Source organism: Emydura macquarii, unplaced genomic scaffold, assembly GCF_026122565.2.
Source record: "Emydura macquarii macquarii isolate MOO-44397 ecotype Brisbane River unplaced genomic scaffold, CSIRO-AGI_Emac_v2 contig_2892, whole genome shotgun sequence".
NCBI lineage: Eukaryota > Metazoa > Chordata > Testudines > Chelidae > Emydura > Emydura macquarii.
Window position 1 is genome coordinate 29,057 of NW_027133029.1, and position 15,985 is coordinate 45,041.

Consider the following 15,985-nt stretch of genomic DNA (forward strand, 5'->3'; position numbering starts at 1 on the left):
AGCCAGCTCATCGCACACACACCTTTTACCTAGCGTGGAATCAGCGTTCAGGGACAATGCAGCCCAGAGCTCCCCACCCCCATTTGCTGCTGGAGCCCACCAAGACCTGCAATGAACCGACAGCCGGGCCCTAGAGCTTAGATGCAGCACACCCAGCAGTAAAGCCAGACACAGCACATTGGGATCACACTTACAGCACCACACCACAGCCGTAGACTAGAAACTTACTTTTTATTTGTTTTAAACCCAAACTCAGATTCTCCCACGATCCCAGGACTCCAGGAGCTGGGGCTTCAAGGGAAACAGCAAATATCTTGAGACCTGCCAACACTGCGAACAGCCTGTTCCCCTCCTCCACCCCGGCCCCCTCGCTACAATTTCCAATAGCGTCTGAATTTCCAAGTTCCACGAGACACTTCTGCAGCATCGTCCCTGCTGCCCTGAGACCAGCCTGTGCTGCCAGAGCCCGGGGGAGGGGCTGTGGTTGGGGGGGCGGTTTCAGCCCTCGGGGTGCTGCTCAGTGTGAGGCTATTACAATCCAGTCCGATACACGGAGGGCCCAATCCTGTCACCCACTCACATGGCCTGATGCTGGCAGGAGCTCTGTGTGTGTAATGGGAGTGAGTTAGTGCCCCTGTGAGACACTTCCCCTCTGCGTTCCCGGAGTCCTGTATGTACTGAATTTCCTACATTTAACAGTCACATTAACGTAGCTCCCTCCAATTAGCACATTCCGATTAAACTGGAGGTCGGTACAAAGCATTGTAATGAATCGCTGCCGTCTTCCTTTGAGATCAGATGGGAGGAAACATCTGACGTGTCGCCATTTCCCCACTTTCCCTTTGGGGTGAGGGTCCTTTCCAGTTGTCAGTTTCTGTGTCTGATTCCCCCCGTCGTATTTCCTGGCCCTGGTATCCCTGGAACAGGAGAGTCAGCTCCAGAGATCCCCGCTGGAGTCACGTTCTGAGTGTGTTTCCCAGCATGATTCCCTTTGCCCCACGGGAGTGGTTTGGCAGGTGGGGTTTCAGACCTCGGGGTTTTGGCGTTTCTTTTCCCCCGTCTGTTTAGGGTGTGTTTCCAGTTGTGGATGCTCCAGCTCTGTCTTATCCCCCTTCCTCCACTCGGGGGGCAGGTTGCAGGTGGTTTCAGATTTATTGTATCACACATAGCCTGTATCCAGGGTCTGGGGCTGGTCCTGTGGGAGGTAGTGCTTTGTTGTTTCCTGCCTCTTCCCTGTCCCTGGAGGCACGGGGCTGTGCAGGAATTATGGGATCTCTCTGACTAACAGACCCGCCATCGGTTAATTGGTGGCGGAAATTCCAGTCGCTGGGGGGGCAGATGCTGAGGGGTTTCCCCTTATTCCTTCTGGCAGCAAAACCTGGGCCGAGGAATGGGAACAAACGCTCAGAACCTTCGACAGGAATCTCCAGGATAAGGGCCATTGAATTGACACTATAAAACGAGAGCTTTCTCTCTTCTAGATCCGGATACACGCCAATCACTGTCGGCTTCACATTCCAGGTCTGGATCACAGTGTCAGCCTCCCTGGGATGATACTGCCCCTCGGATCTTCCCAGAGCCCAGAATCCCTCCTCAGGGGGTCTCTCCAGCCTCTCCTTTCTCACTCTGCCCCTCACAGCCTCACTCAGCACCCCCAGCTCCCAGTGTGGGCTATCCCCAACCTCCACCTCCCAGTACCACCTGCAAACCCCTGCCTTCCCATCATGATCCTTCATCGTGAACCCCTCCCTCCCCACGGCGATCAGGGCCCCGGAGGGGGCAGCCGGCTCTAGGGAAGGGGGGTTCTGCTGGACTGTTCTGCCATCTGCAGACACGGTGAGTTCAGGGTGTGTGTAACTCGGATCCAGGGTGACGGGAACTGAGGAGAGAAACCAGAATAACCCCATTAGCCACGGGTCAGTCAGGGACCCCACCATCCCACAGGAAAGAGATTTCAGGCAGCACAACCATAGTGAAGGAAAGAGTGTGCAGGGTTGGGGTGGCTAGTGGGACTGGCACCGCTAGCCTGGAGCTGGCCGTAGGCTGCAGAGAGCTGCAGGGCTGTGGTTGGGCCTGGCCCCTGGATGTAGGGGGAGCCAGAGTGGGGAATTGGGCTCCTTGCACCCCTCACTGCCCCCTGCACAGGATCTGGCCCTGAGAGGTGTTCAGGCTCCTGGGCGTGGGGTGCATGGAGGGTGTCCGGGGGGCTGAAGACTCTGCAGGCTGCGGAGGCAGGGCTGAGTGGGGCTGAAGGGGCAGATGATGGGGTAGGGCTGGATCATCACTGAAGGACCAATGGGAGATGGGGTGGGGGTGTCAGGACTAACTGAGGGGTGGATTGGGAGGGAGCTGCCCAGGAGTGAGATTTACAGCTCAGGGCAGCGTGTTCAGGACCATTCACAGCATCCAGCCCCATGGCTCTGCAGCCAGTGCACGCCCTGCTGACTGCCCCATGGGGACCCCACACCTCTGACCCCCTCACAGCCCCACTCACCCATATAACTCCGAGCCCTCCTGAAATCTGCAAGGGAAGAGGAACAAACACTGTCAGGGGCACGGCAAACATGGGGACCTTGCTCTGACACGAGATGCTGCTCTGGGAGGGGGTAATTGGCAAATAGAAAGGAACCGAGAGATGTGAAATGTGACATGGAACACGTCCTCTTACCTAGCTCCGTGACTGTCCTGTCTGAAATGGAAAGAGAGGGAGTTATTCCCTGTTAGGTAGGCAGAGGGCTCAGTTCTGGGTTTTGCTCTGTGACCTAGTGATCACTTTACACGTGGTTCATGGGCCCTCACTGCTGAAGGAGAAATGTCCTGGCTGTGTGAAGCAAGAAACAGGCCCTTTCACCCCAGAGACCAGAAATCTCAGCTAAAATCAATGACCGGCTCCCAGGGATGCTTTTATATCGTCTCTTTGTACTGGGGACGGGAGCAAATGTTGCTCTCAGTGACACTGCTGTAAATCCACAATAACTCCATGTGCTTCACTGGAGCGAATCTGGGTTTACCCGGGTGTCACCCAGAGCAGAATTCAGCTTTGTGAGAAGCTGCTGTTTGGCTGTGGTGGGCCCCAGCAGACTGAGGGATTTTAAAGGAGCACTGGTAAGATAAAAATCCCAGGCGGGATTTGCAAAGCTTCTAACCTTGATGGATAGAGGGTTAGAGCTCAGATCTGGGATCAGGCCTTGGCAACAATGCATGGAAACATGAGCCTGAGTCAGGTCTCTGTTCATCTCCACGTTCTGGGAAATAGCCCAGAAGAGCCTGCACTCCAGCAATCATCTACAGGAAGCGGCTGGTCCCTCCCGCTTCATCAGAACAACGTGACTGGCATTGCACCTGTCTGTCAATCCAGGCAAGAGAGCAGGTAGCCCTGCATCTGCTGCAGACAGCTCACGGTGCTGCAGTGGGATGGGGGGAAACGAACGTGACTCAGATTTCGGCCGGAACTGTTCGCTCAGCCCTGCCCTGTGGTGTCGGTGCTTCTGATCTGTTCAGCGCCGTGTGTGGCTGGGAGTCTCTGCCCAGGGGCTCTAATGGGGAGGTGGATGATCTTACCGAGCCTCTCGCGCAGCGCCTGGCAGTCTGGGGAGAGAAGAAAAGGAGACCATCATGGATTCTGCATAGGGCATTCTGAGCTGAGTTAATGCGAGGTCGTTCCAGACTCTGCGCACGTCTGCACTGCAGCTGGGAGCGAGCTGCCCAGTCTGGGCAGGAAGACACCTGTCAGCTCGGCTCGTGTGAGTGCAGGCAGCTGGGGCTGGCACCTGCAGCTGCTTGTGCGAGCTGCTTAGGTGCAGAGCTGCCCGGACCCCCGGGGTCCGTTCGTGGGCGGCTATCCTCACCCACTGCTCGTGCTACCCCAACCCCGTGGTTATTGTCAGTGCGTTGACTCAAGCAGAGCTGGTGCGTGTCTGGCTGCCCGGGCTGGGAAGCTCCCTCTCACCTGCAGTGTGGACGTAAACACTGAGTCTCAGAACTGACGGGACATGGGAGACAAAACGGTTGTTACTGAACAATGGACAAAGTCCTAGATCAGCCCCTAAACAAAGCCCACGCTTTATCCAGGGGGAGGCAGCACCCCCAGCTGATGGCACTGCAGGGAATGAGAGGAGGGAGCGTCACAGCAGAACATGTATCGTGTAGAGAGAGGCCAGCACTGCTGAAGCCTATCACCAGGCCACAAACCTCCTATTTCCGGACCGTGCAATCCCTTCGAGGTGCTGATTTGCAAAAGTGTAATTCTAGGGCCAGTGGCTGGCAGGAGCTTAGCTGGGGAAGGGCTGCGTGGCCCTGGATTTACTGTCCACTCCCAGGGATGTGGGGTCCTGTCCTGTCTCCTGATGGAACAAAGCGGGTGGTGGGCCCCTCCGAGTGCACCTCCCAGAGCCCATACAGAGCACAGGAGGGTTTGGAGTCTCTGGTCATTGCAGGCCCAGGTCTAGATTCGGAAAACTGGACTGAGGAGCTGAGGGCTGGGATACAGGGAGGCTGTGGCTGGAGACTGCGGGATGTCAACAGAGCTGAGGCTACGGGAGGAAGCCCAGGGCTGGGATAGCAGGGGGCAGCAGGCAGTGGTGGTGTTTGTCCTACGGGGACCCCTTTGCACAGCTCAGTTCTGTGGCCTCTACCAACATGGCACGCGTGGGGTGTGCGAGGTCACGCCGTGCGGAGGACGCCATTCAGAGCCCTGGACAGCACTGAGTAAAATGGAGCAGCTGACGCCAGGCGGGCCAGATCTGGCTTTCAGGGGACCCCCTTGCTGCCTCGGGGCTCCCTGCAATTATACGGCTTGCAGGTGCCTAATGCCAGCACTGGCTCCAGGTCAGGGTTGAGAGTCATCGGCAGAGCTGTGTGCGTGGGAGGCCAGGGCTGAGTAGCAGAGGGCTGCAGGTAGGGACTGAGGGGCACTGGCAGAGCCGCGTACATGCGGGGGGCCCAGAAGTGGGGATAGCAGGGATTTTGCAGGTCAGAATTGAGATCTAGCCGCAGAATTGCATGGAGGAAATTTGCCCAGCCCCTGACTAAGTCCCACCATTCCATATGCACTACGTTCATTTCCCGTCATTAAGGATGATGCTGAAATCTGAGCCGCAACCTCGGCAGTGTTCGTATATTTCCAGGGCAGGGGCAGGTGATCATGAAGGTGGCTGAAGCCCGTACAGCGCCTGTGGTGATATTTTCTATCTCATCACAGGTGAAAACACAGACACACATTTACTAGGAATGATCCAATTACCTGATTCCAAGGCCTCTGAAATGAGAAAGAGAAAAAAGTTAGCCACAGAGATGCACTGCGTGCCCCATAACAACTGGGCTTAGTCACAGACACCCCACACCCGGAATCCCAGCCTCGGTGCAGGACCTAGCAGGTTTGTCAGGAGCAGGAGCCCCGGGGGAGTCTCTCACTCCTTAGCCCTTGTCTACACATACACTTGAACGAGTTTAACTAATGAGGTTACAAAACATGCCTTGAGTAAAGCTGGGGCAGGGCTGTGCTTAAAGCAGGCCCTGGGCTGGTGCAGTCGGACTAATAGATCCAGCGGCAGGGGGGGTAGATGGACAATTGCTCCACAGCGACCCCTCTGGCTAGTTACAGATCAGCACTGATTGCTAGGGGAGTCCCGTCCACTTTCTCCTCCTGGAGGAATGGTGACCACAAGGGGGCATGGCAGAGGGCAAAGGAGATGAAAGAGGGGGATCCACAGGGCTCTTCCAAGGTTGTCCTTGTGGTGAGAACCCCAGTCACCATGCTGGCACGTGGTATCCATTATCCCCACCTTTCATCTGTGTTTCCCTGCATGCGTGTGCCCCGTGCCCAGCAGAACGGGTCAGCGCCACTCAGCACCACACAATGCAAACCAACATGGTTACTAAACATTGAAAAGTTCACAGTGGAATGTGTTGACTTTAAGAAAACCACAGTGCTGCTGTGTCTATTGGCACGTCTGACTGAGTGAATGTCATAGATGCACAGAGTTTCAGGCCAGACGGGACCATTAGACCATCTGCTCTGACCTTCTGTATATCACAGGCCAGAGAATCTCACCCAGTTCCCCCTGCAGTGAGCCCAGTAACTTGTGCTTGGCTATGGCAGCTTCCAGAAAGGTGTCCTGTATGGATCTGGAGCTATCAAGTGATGGAGAATTCCCCACTGCCCTTGGGAGCTTGTTCCAGTGGCTAATGACCCTCCCTGTCTCCTGTGCATTCGACAGTCACAAGGATGGAATTATCTCACAGAGCGTCATTGACCTTCCAGTGTTGTTTCCCTTAAGGAGAATAGAACCACCGAGCAATCGCTCAGGATAAGGGTTGCAGAATCTGACCCAGATTTGTCACGGCAAACCCATCTCCCTGCCTGGCCCATGTGCAGGGAATCTCCCAAGCACTGACCTTGAGTTTCCTGCTGCAAAATACACATTGGCCAACCTGTTATCATCAGGGTGTGTGAGAATGTGGGGGAGGTGAGGAATCCCTAGGCAGACACCTCTCAGCTCCATCCCTTTCATTGCACAAAGCCCACAAGTAATACCAAGCAGTCACAGAGCTCACACATCTCATCGGATAAAGCAGGAGACGTACTTTGAGTGAGGAGATTCTCCTCTTCAGAGCATTTCTTCTGAGAGGCCTTTCGCTTCGCTGTGAGACAGAGAATCAGACATCCCAGTGAGACAGGGAAGGAAGGGGAAACACTGAGCAATAAGCCAACACAGGAGGGGCCGGGGACCCCCGTGTGTTTGTAAGTTGGGTTTTTTTTTCCTAAAACCAACACAAAGTAAAATATCTGAACAATAAGACATTCCCGTGCCCCATCCAGGTGCCCTCTGGGGCCTGGCTCTAAGCATGCAAATAACACAGTCCCATTACCTGTATATCCAAGAAATGCACCAGCTCCAGCAGCAATGAGAACCAGAGTGAACAATACCCAGAATGCAGCCAGCCAGGGAGAAACACGGGGGAAGATGTCACCTGGCAAACAGAGAGCGCAGTGTGTGAGGAGCAAGGTCCCATCCTGGAGCTGGAGAATGGGCTTTGCTGCTTGGTTTGACAGCTGAGTCCTGGCCCAGGGATCCCCAGAAATTCCTGGGAATGAAGGAAATGTCCCTCCCATGCTCCAATCACAGCCAGACATGGGAGAAACCGGAGAAGTCAGCCCAGCATCCGTTACAAGAACCAGGACTCCGCTCTCCCCAAATCTCTTCCGCTGCCAAAAGCCAAGAGCCAGCGGCTCCGTGCCCAGCCCGCCCAGCCCTGCCTGCACCAGCTGGCCGTTCAGATGGTGACTGTCACACAGCCTCTCAGTTCTCGGTCAACAATTCCAGTCCAGATACGTTCAGCGGAGAACATTTTTTCCCCCCGCCTGGCCCCACAAAACAGGTTAGAAGGACATTTACTGATTTAGTAACAAAAACAGGCCCTAGCTGATTGCAATTCCCAAGAGACCCAGCACCCCTTCCCCAATCCCAGGGTGACCCCTTCAGCACGGGGGGACTCACCTGAGAGGTGAATGGCAGATTGTCGCTCGGTCTCCAGCAAGCCGTTCGTCACTATGCAGCTGATGTCTCCATTGTCTTCTCCTTCTGTGACAGTGACGTGACTCACAACGGTATACAGCTTCTCCCTGTCCTGAGTTACGTCGGTCACAATCTCCTTCGCCAGGTTCTTCCCGTTCTTTCCAACCCACTGGAGTTTGGGTTCAGGGAACCAGCCTGCGGATCTACAGTCCAGCCGGATCCCCTGACCCTGGGGGCCCAGCACGTCAATGAACACTGGGGCATCAGCTGCAGGGAGAGACAGAGAGTGTGTGTCTCAGGAAATCATGTCATTGGTTGCACCATGTGATTCCCCAGCTACCTCTCTATATATTCCTTTATGTTCAAAGCCTCCCTAGGACCCCTCGTCATGATGACCGGGGAAATTAAATAATACTATCTTGCATTTCCATAAAGCATTTTGCCCTGCAGGCTTACAGAAGAATGTGCAGGCTTACACAGCTACACAGAGATTGCTGCACCTGCTGCAGAAATGCAGCCACTTCTGGGGTGGAGCCCAGCAGCTGTCAGGATCACTGCACTTCAGTACAGAGCAGGGGGTGACGGATGGTGACCCCACCTATATCACTGCTACAACTCCTACTGCACCACCCTCCTAAATACTGTGCCCTCTGGTGTCCTCCCTCACTGGTCACGGTGCCTGAGGACATGCCACCCACACACTTGGATTTCTCTCTCCCTGTGATTAACACAACCACCCTTCCCTCAGTTAAATCTCTCCCTAAAAGCACACGTCTCCTGCAGAGCCTTTGAAATAGGAACCACCAAAGATGGGAGATGATTTAAAACAAGCTCAATGCTCTGTATTATCACAGGCGGGCCCCTCCTCTGGGGCTTGGTGTTTCTGAACTGTATTGTCTGGGGCTACGTTACTTCCACCACCCTTGTGCAGCGCTGAGCGCGTGGTCGGTGCCCAGGGAATAAAGAACAATATCCTAGCCCCTGGGAACTGCAGGGGGAGTTTCAGGCAGGCCAAATATACTTATGGCCTGAGCTGGGATTTAGGCTGAACAAGGGGTAAAGGTCCCAGTCCCTCAAACAGCCCCGCAATGAGCATGTGAGCCGGGGACCGTAGCTTTACGTCTCATTGAAAAGAGGTCGATTAATGCAGCAGTGAACCTGTCAGCCCTGAGTGCGAGGGGACAGCGTCCCCTACTGAGTCCTGCACATCACTCCCTGCAGCACGGGACCCTACTGCGGGGCTGGGCTCAGTACTGGGGTACCTGGAGGGGTACAGGAAGCTCTGGCTGCCCAGACACAGCGCCCTGTGTGATGGTACCCAGGCCTTGATGGGAGTAGAGAAAAAGAGCCTGGAGCATTGGGCCTGTTGCTAGATCTGAGGCCTGAACCAGAGGCTGTGAACCAAAGTCAGGCCATGTATTAAAGCAGATGCTTACAAGTTCACCGTCTGGTACATGAACTTGGCCAAGCTGCTGCCAGCATAGGAAAAACACGGACATCCCCAAGAAATACAAGGCACTAGATAGTTACATAAATACATTCCAGAAGGCTGGTCCAGATGCACCCCAATCTAGCACAAGACAGAACAATGAATGGGGACGTCGTGTCTGAAATATCAGGACCAAGGGGAGGTAACAAACCGATGTCATGAATCGCAGAGGGTGGTAGGGAAGTTGTTTGTCCCAGCTGTTTGTTTCAGTCTATAAGTGTCGGGGGTACCTCGCCTTAACCCTTCGTGTGGCCGAGCGGACAGCAGCGTCTCCCGCTGCTCACCGAGCCATTCCTTGCCCTGGGCACTCATGTGTACTTGTAACCAGGAAGCCACAGTGCTAGAACTCTGCCTTGAGGGCAATAAACCTGGTCGAGTCCCTTTGTCACCGAACCGCGCCTGTGGTCTTTCTTTATGAGTAACATCGAGGTCTGCTGAATGAGCAGGCTGCACTTTGGGCTAGTGCTGATAACACGGGAGCTCCAAGAACAGAAGCACTGAACATCTGGAACGGCCCCAGAGTTACTGAGGCAACGGCTTTCCATCCTTCGACGCCTCCTAGTGCCGTATCTCACCTGCCACCCGTAGCTCAGTCGTGGCTTCCAGGCTCCATTCTGGGTTCCTCACAAAGCAATGGTATTTCCCCTCATCCACCGCTTGGAGCCGTTTCAGCTTCAGGGAGACATTCCCATTGCTCAGCTCCTGCGGGAACAGCTCTGTCCGGTTCTGGTACCTCTCCCCTGGCAGGTCCTGGGTGCCCTCATTCATGTACTCATGAACCAGGATAAATCCTGATTCCTTTTTCCTCCACTGCATGTCCATGTTGGGCAGCTGGGCCGCGGGTGACAGCTGGCAGGGTAACACCACATCCCGGCCAATAACCCCCACCACAGGGCGTGGAGAGCCAGCCAGGGAGAACTTCTCTGCAATAGACAACACCATAAGCAGATTGAGTGAGAGGAAAGAGGAGAGGGCATCGCTGAGCTAAACACAATCCCCTCAGTCGTGCATTGTCATAGCGGCAGGTTTCCGAGGCAGAGTCGTGTGTAGCTCGACTGAGTTACTCAGTGTGGACGCAGGGCAGTGCAACCATACAACAGCTGAGACCAGCCAGTCCTCCAATGCTGTCCTACAATCCCCTGGAAACTCCTCCAAAGGTGCCTGTCTTGCACCCTACCTACACTCTACTGGCAAGGGGTGGTCCCAGCTGGAAGCCACCTGCCAGTTCATAGCACCCTGAACAACCCCATGGCACTGTGCTACGAGCCCTTTCCACTGCAAGCAACTTCTTTGGTGAACTGATTTCAGATCCACAGAGCCCCACAATGGCGCAGAGAGGCCATCTCAGAGGGTTTCTGCCTGGCCTGAGGGCATCGGGTCTTTGATGGACCTTGGGCTGATGCACGTCCCTTCCAGGGGTTCAATACCCGAAACAGAGACTGGCTCAGATGGGGATTTACCATTCTGGGGATCGGTGTCTGACATTAATCATCTGAAGGTGAGCTATGTCTGCACAGCAGCTGTGTCTGAAGGGTCTCCAGGCTTGTCTGACCCACCATGGGGCATGTAGAGCAATTACTGCCGAGCTACAGCGCCTGATACTCGCTGTGTGGCTACAGGTGGGGAGGGATAGGGTGAGATTTGTCAAAGCCACCCAGGAGATTTTGATACTAAATGTTGCCAGCTCTTGGGCTACTAAGTGTTTTTCATAAAGCCCCAGCTCCTGGAGGCGTGTGATCCTGTGAGAATCTCAGCTTTTGTTTAAAAGAAGAGTCAGTTTCTAGCTCTGGTGTTTGCAGAGAAAAGCCTGAAAATGGGACCCACGTGTGACCAAAGGCTCAAGAAACAAGGGAAATAAAAAAATCCTAACGTTATCCCCTCCCCACAGCCTCCTGGGCCTGTCCCCTTTTATTCTGCAGGACTGAGGAAATCCTGGGGAAGAGGGAGTCTTTGGGTCTCAGATCCCCCTACCCTGGCCATGCAGTACATGGGGGACAGGGAGGGAAATAATTGGGATTCAAACGTTTTTACCAGAGAGAGAACACGGTGCCAGGAGGAGGATGGCCAGGCTGCACACACAGAGCTGCCACCACATCACGATGGGGCACCCTGGGCAGGGACCTGTAAGGAGAGAGCAGTGATGGTTAACACCTCCCCAGACTGTGTGAGAGGGGCCGGCAGTGCAGGAAACATGTCCCAGCCATCATCTGACCTGACCCGCTCTGCTCCCGGGCAGGGCATCTCCCCAGGGACAGGAGGGGATTTCCCCCCACCCAGGCTGCTCTGCCTCCTGCCTGGGCCTGGCACCGGGAACTTCCACCACTGGGACATGCTGTGCCATTTCTTCCCCTTGATGGTTCTCTGACCGTCCAGTGGTGCAGGTGCCCCCGATCCCCAATGCAGGGTGAGCTTTCATCAGAGCAGGGCCACCTCCGAGGTAACCCAGTGGGTAGCTACACCGCTGTGAATCTATTTCTGTTTCACTTCCAGCTCCCTCCAAGCCCGTCCATCCCGTGCGTGATGCATTGAAAACCGTATAGGAATTACGAGCCATCACTGTCAATGGGGGTTTCCTGCTGGCAGGCAGGTGGCTCTGTAGGGAAGTGTGCAATCTAGATCCGGCAGCAGGAAGTTCTTCAGAGAGCAGGCTCGAGCAAAGAGGAGGGACCTGGGCCTCTCAGCCTACGGGAGCAGCCTGCTTTGTCTCTCGTTGTTCTGGTGTGTTATGGTTCTGGATTCTAAGCAGAGAAGCCGTATTACGCTGCAGCCTTCCAGCCAGAGAATTTACGTTTATATCCAACTCCTTTGTGTGTGCCGGGAGCATAACAACAGGGACCTTCCCTCTAAAGAGACCTGCCTTCTGAGCCCTTCCCAGGTCACTGGGGAGTGACACGAACTGCCAGAGGGCAGGGATAAGGCCTAGGCATTACAGGCCTGTATCCAGGGTAGGATTAAGACATAGGCATTAGAGGCTCGTAGCCAGGGCAAGGTTAAAGCCTAAGTGCTTGGGAGCAGCCTGCTTCGTCTCTCTCTGTTATCGTTCTGGATTGGAAGCATTGATGCTGTTTTACACTGCAGCCTTCCAGCCAGAGGATTTATATTTGTATCTAACACCTCTGTGCGTGTCGGGAGCATAACAACGGGGACCCTCCCCATAAAGAGACCTCCCTTTTCTGGCCCATCCAAGGTCACTGGGGAATGACATGAACTATCAGAGGGAAAGCCTCGGCACTACAGGACCGTGGCCAGGGCAGGGTTAAGGGCTGGGCACTATAGGCCTCTGCACAGGGGCCCAGCAGACTCTTGTCTTGTGTTTAAAAAAAATGTAAGTTTCCCAGTTTCCTGTGTGAGAAGAAAAGCTCAGAATCCTGTCCTGGGTTTAACAGTCCCAGCAACACCTGCCTGAGTCTGCAGAGAGCCAGGGGCCTGAGCTTCGAGAGAGGGGACTGCCTCATACAGCTTAGCGGGAGGTTTACTACCAGCTGCCCACCCCACCCAGCAGGGACTGTGCGTGTGATGGGGGTGAAGAGTCCTCGAGAGACACACACCCCCTCACCCCCACTCCCTCCGCCAAGGACTGCTGTAATGATCTGGGGGTTCTTTAAACAACAAGCCAGTGAATGCGAAAAGAATAAAACTTGAATTAAAAACAAACTCGTGAGCGTCTGTGGTGAGCTGCTGTGCACGGCTACACGGTGTTCTGCACCCCTGCTTCCAGGCACAGCTCACAACGCCCGTGTTCATAATCCTGTCCCTTATGGGGGAGCCTCGCTAAATGGTCATCTTGCACAGACATATCTCTACAGCCAATGCCCGCTGCTGAGGGAAGTAGTGGAGGTGCGGGGGGGGGAGGGGGAGAGATCCCTGCTAATGCACCAACCCTTCCGGGAACGGGAGGGGGCCCATGTGCTGACCCGTCTCTCTAGGAGGGGAAGGGGGGACCCTGCCATTGTCACTCCAGTGGATAGGTGGCAGGTCTATGGGCGCCCCATGTCAGGGAGAGCCTGGGGCCCTGCAATGCCTTAATTCAACCCCACCCTCTGCAGAGCTCCCCGCCCCTGCTGGCCTGGGAAGGAGGGATTGGAGGCTGGTGTCCGGTGGAGTTGGCTAGCAAAAGGATCTGAGTCCTTGCCCCCACTCCCTTTACCCAGAGGCCTGCCTGACCTCGAGGGCTCCCCTCCCACTCTCCTGTGTGGTGGGGTCCCTGTAACCCCGACAAGGCTGGGCCCCGGATGCCCGAGGGCTCGACCCCCAATCGTGCTGTGGTCCCTTAGGGCAGGGGCGAGGGTGTCCCCACTCCGGGGCACTAACCCTGGACTGGGCGCTTCCCTGACCCACGGATCCTTGCACATAGTGCAAAGCAAATACAATGTACTAAACAAAGAGCAATCAAAAATCAAATAAAAACATAAGAAAAGAGGAGACAGGTTAGGCTCTAGGGGGCAGGGCCCGTCTCCCCAGCGTCAGCCACCCTGTCGGGGTCACGATCCCCCTCCCAGTTTGGCCTGCGAGGCCTCTTGGCTGGTGGCGTCTCCCTGCGCCAGGCCCTGCCTAGGATCCCTGTCTTTCTCCCCAGCTGCTCACCGCAGACGGCTCTGGACGGCCCCAGCCCCACTCTGCTTCAGCGTGCTCACAGTCCCATGCAGCAAGTCACTCAGGAGCCCGGGGTCCCGGCCGCCCACAGAGCGCCCCAGGAACTGGACTGATGTGCTGGGGCTGCGGGGGAAACGGACCCCGAAGCTGTGCGTGAACTCTGACTGGGGGAAAGTGAAAGCACCCAGGGGCTTGTCACACATTAACCAGGATGAGGCAGGATCTTGTGATGGGTCAAAGTCTGTAGATGAAATAGACAAGTTTTTCAGCTTTCAAACCCTGCAGCTAACACGTGAACCTGGCCGAGGTGTTATCTGACCAGGGCGCAGAGCAGGTATTCGGTTACCTGCGGAGACACGGTGAGCAGTGAGGAGAAGATACACTGATGGGTTCCTGTTAATCCTTCCATCTTGTGGGAGGCCCATTGCAGGTCGGCCCTGAGTGCTGTTACACCCCTGCCTGGATCCACTCCCCTCTCAGCCTATCCTCCTTTCCCCCCAACCTTTCTCTCCTTCCCCAGCCTGGGCAACACTCGGGGGGCCTTAGCACGGAGATCAAAAGGGCTGGTCTAGGTCCCAGCCTGTAAAAACCGGGCCCGTGGGAGGCACCCCTTGAGTAAGTCGGGCCTAAAGGACCCACACAGCTCTGCAGGGGCAGGTCTGGGGCCTCCGTGGCTCTGAAACTAGGACTTTGGGCATCTGCGATCCCAGCCTTTCTCCGTGGCTCCTTGCAGCAAATCCAGCCAAGACAGAGTCTTGCAGGCAGCTTGTCCTGAATGTACCCCTCCGGGGCGCACTGCTCTCAGGGAGGGTGTGCAGTGACCCCAGGCTCCGAAGCTCACCTCCCTTGCTGGGTTTCAAAGCCCAGGCTCCAGCCGGAGCGGGAATGTCTGCTCTGCTATTTTTAGCCCTGTAGCACAAGCGCCATGAGCCCAAGTCTGCTGAGCCAGGCTCTGAGACTCGCTGCTGGAGGGTTCTGTGCAGTGTAGACGTGCTCTCTGTCTCCCTTTCTTCGTGTAAGTCCCAGGTGAGTCTGTAGCTCTGTGGTACTGAGACATGTGAGCCAGCGTGGAGCCTGTAAACCGACGGGGGACGTCTCGTTCTACAAAACAGGCTCTAGGTCGGCCAGAAGTTAGAGGATCGATGCAGGGATCCCTGGGGAGGCTCTGGCCTGGGTTCAGATTAGATGGTCGCATTGGCCTTTAAATATATGTTAAATAAATGCCCCTGGAAACTCTCTCCTCTTTGGCTTCCCGCAGAGGTGCTAGTGTCTGTTCACCAGACTTTCTTTCTTCCCCACGTGTTCCTTTGGCTTTTTGCCCTGCTTCCCGCACCTGCTCAATCACACTGATTCCGGCTCCCCACCTGCTCACAGGTCACTGCTGGATGCTCGTTCTCACCTGCCTTGTGTTCTCCCCCACCCGGCAGTGCCCTGGTGCCCGGCTCTCAGCAAACTGCTCCTGAGCCCAGAACGGGGAGGGGGTGGCAATCAGGGCAGGACGGGCAGAAGTGGCTGGAGCTGGGGGTGGAGGATGGGGTGGGTGGAGACTAAGCAGGTGGGGAAGCCAGTGCAGACCCATGGTAGCTGTTCTCAGGGGGTGAAATTCATCCCTGTACACCAGCACATACCCCAGGCCCCATTTATGTCCCCTGTAAGCCCAGAGGGTGAAGTTCCCCAAGTGGGAGCTGGATCCATCTCACCAGGGACTGGAGACCAGGGTGGAGGCAAAAGGTTCAGGCTCATCCAACATCCCAGGACCCCCAGTCACCCAGTGACCTTTCACCCTGGCCCAGCTGTGCCTGTAGCCGGGGGCTGTCTCGGCCCCCAGGCAGTGAGATGGGCCGGGTGTGTGTGTGTTCCTTTAATGATATGTTTAGACTGGAACAAGTAAACCAGGCTCTTCTGTTCTCAATCTACCAGCCCTAAATAGAAATGCTGTGGCCAGGGTGAGGAAAGTAGGGGGTGCTGCAGGGCAGGAAACGGGGATCAGTGACAAGTATCAGACCCAATGAGGGGACAGAGCACGTCAGAGAGCAGCTGCGGCATCTCTGCTGTCTGAGCTCTACAGACCCCAGTGGGACTGGGAGCAGGGAGAGGGGCCGACTGGAGCATCCAACCCTGGGGAGCAGATGAGGGCAGATCGGAGCAGAGAGAGAGACCGGAGCTTCCCTTCTGCTGAAGTCACACAGGGCAGAGGGGGCAGGAGGGAGCAGGGAGCGACTGCGGATTGTCCCCTCTGGACCCCGTCAGTGACAGAAGCCACTGGGCTGTTTCCATCCCGATCGATTCCCCCCAACTCCCGATGATCCTGTCTCTGTGCTTCCTGCTGCTCGGTGAGTATCCGGGAACCCTGTGCTAATTCATGGCAGGTTGGGAGGAAACAGAA

General features: G+C 55.7%; 1 protein-coding gene across 1 annotated transcript; it reads right to left on the minus strand.

Moving 5' to 3' along the window:
- Positions 1–208: 208 nt before the first annotated feature.
- LOC137166619 (butyrophilin subfamily 3 member A1-like) lies at positions 209–13,606 on the minus strand. The gene is made up of 11 exons (XM_067568424.1): positions 13,591–13,606; positions 11,038–11,127; positions 9,582–9,929; positions 7,500–7,784; positions 6,871–6,972; positions 6,586–6,642; positions 3,562–3,588; positions 2,669–2,689; positions 2,495–2,521; positions 1,189–1,879; positions 209–1,136 (listed from the first exon to the last, which is right to left on the minus strand). The coding sequence occupies exons 2-11, from the start codon at positions 11,099–11,101 to the stop codon at positions 1,025–1,027; spliced, it is 1,734 nt and encodes a 577-aa protein (XP_067424525.1). The 5' UTR covers positions 11,102–11,127; positions 13,591–13,606; the 3' UTR covers positions 209–1,024.
- Positions 13,607–15,985: the final 2,379 nt, after the last annotated feature.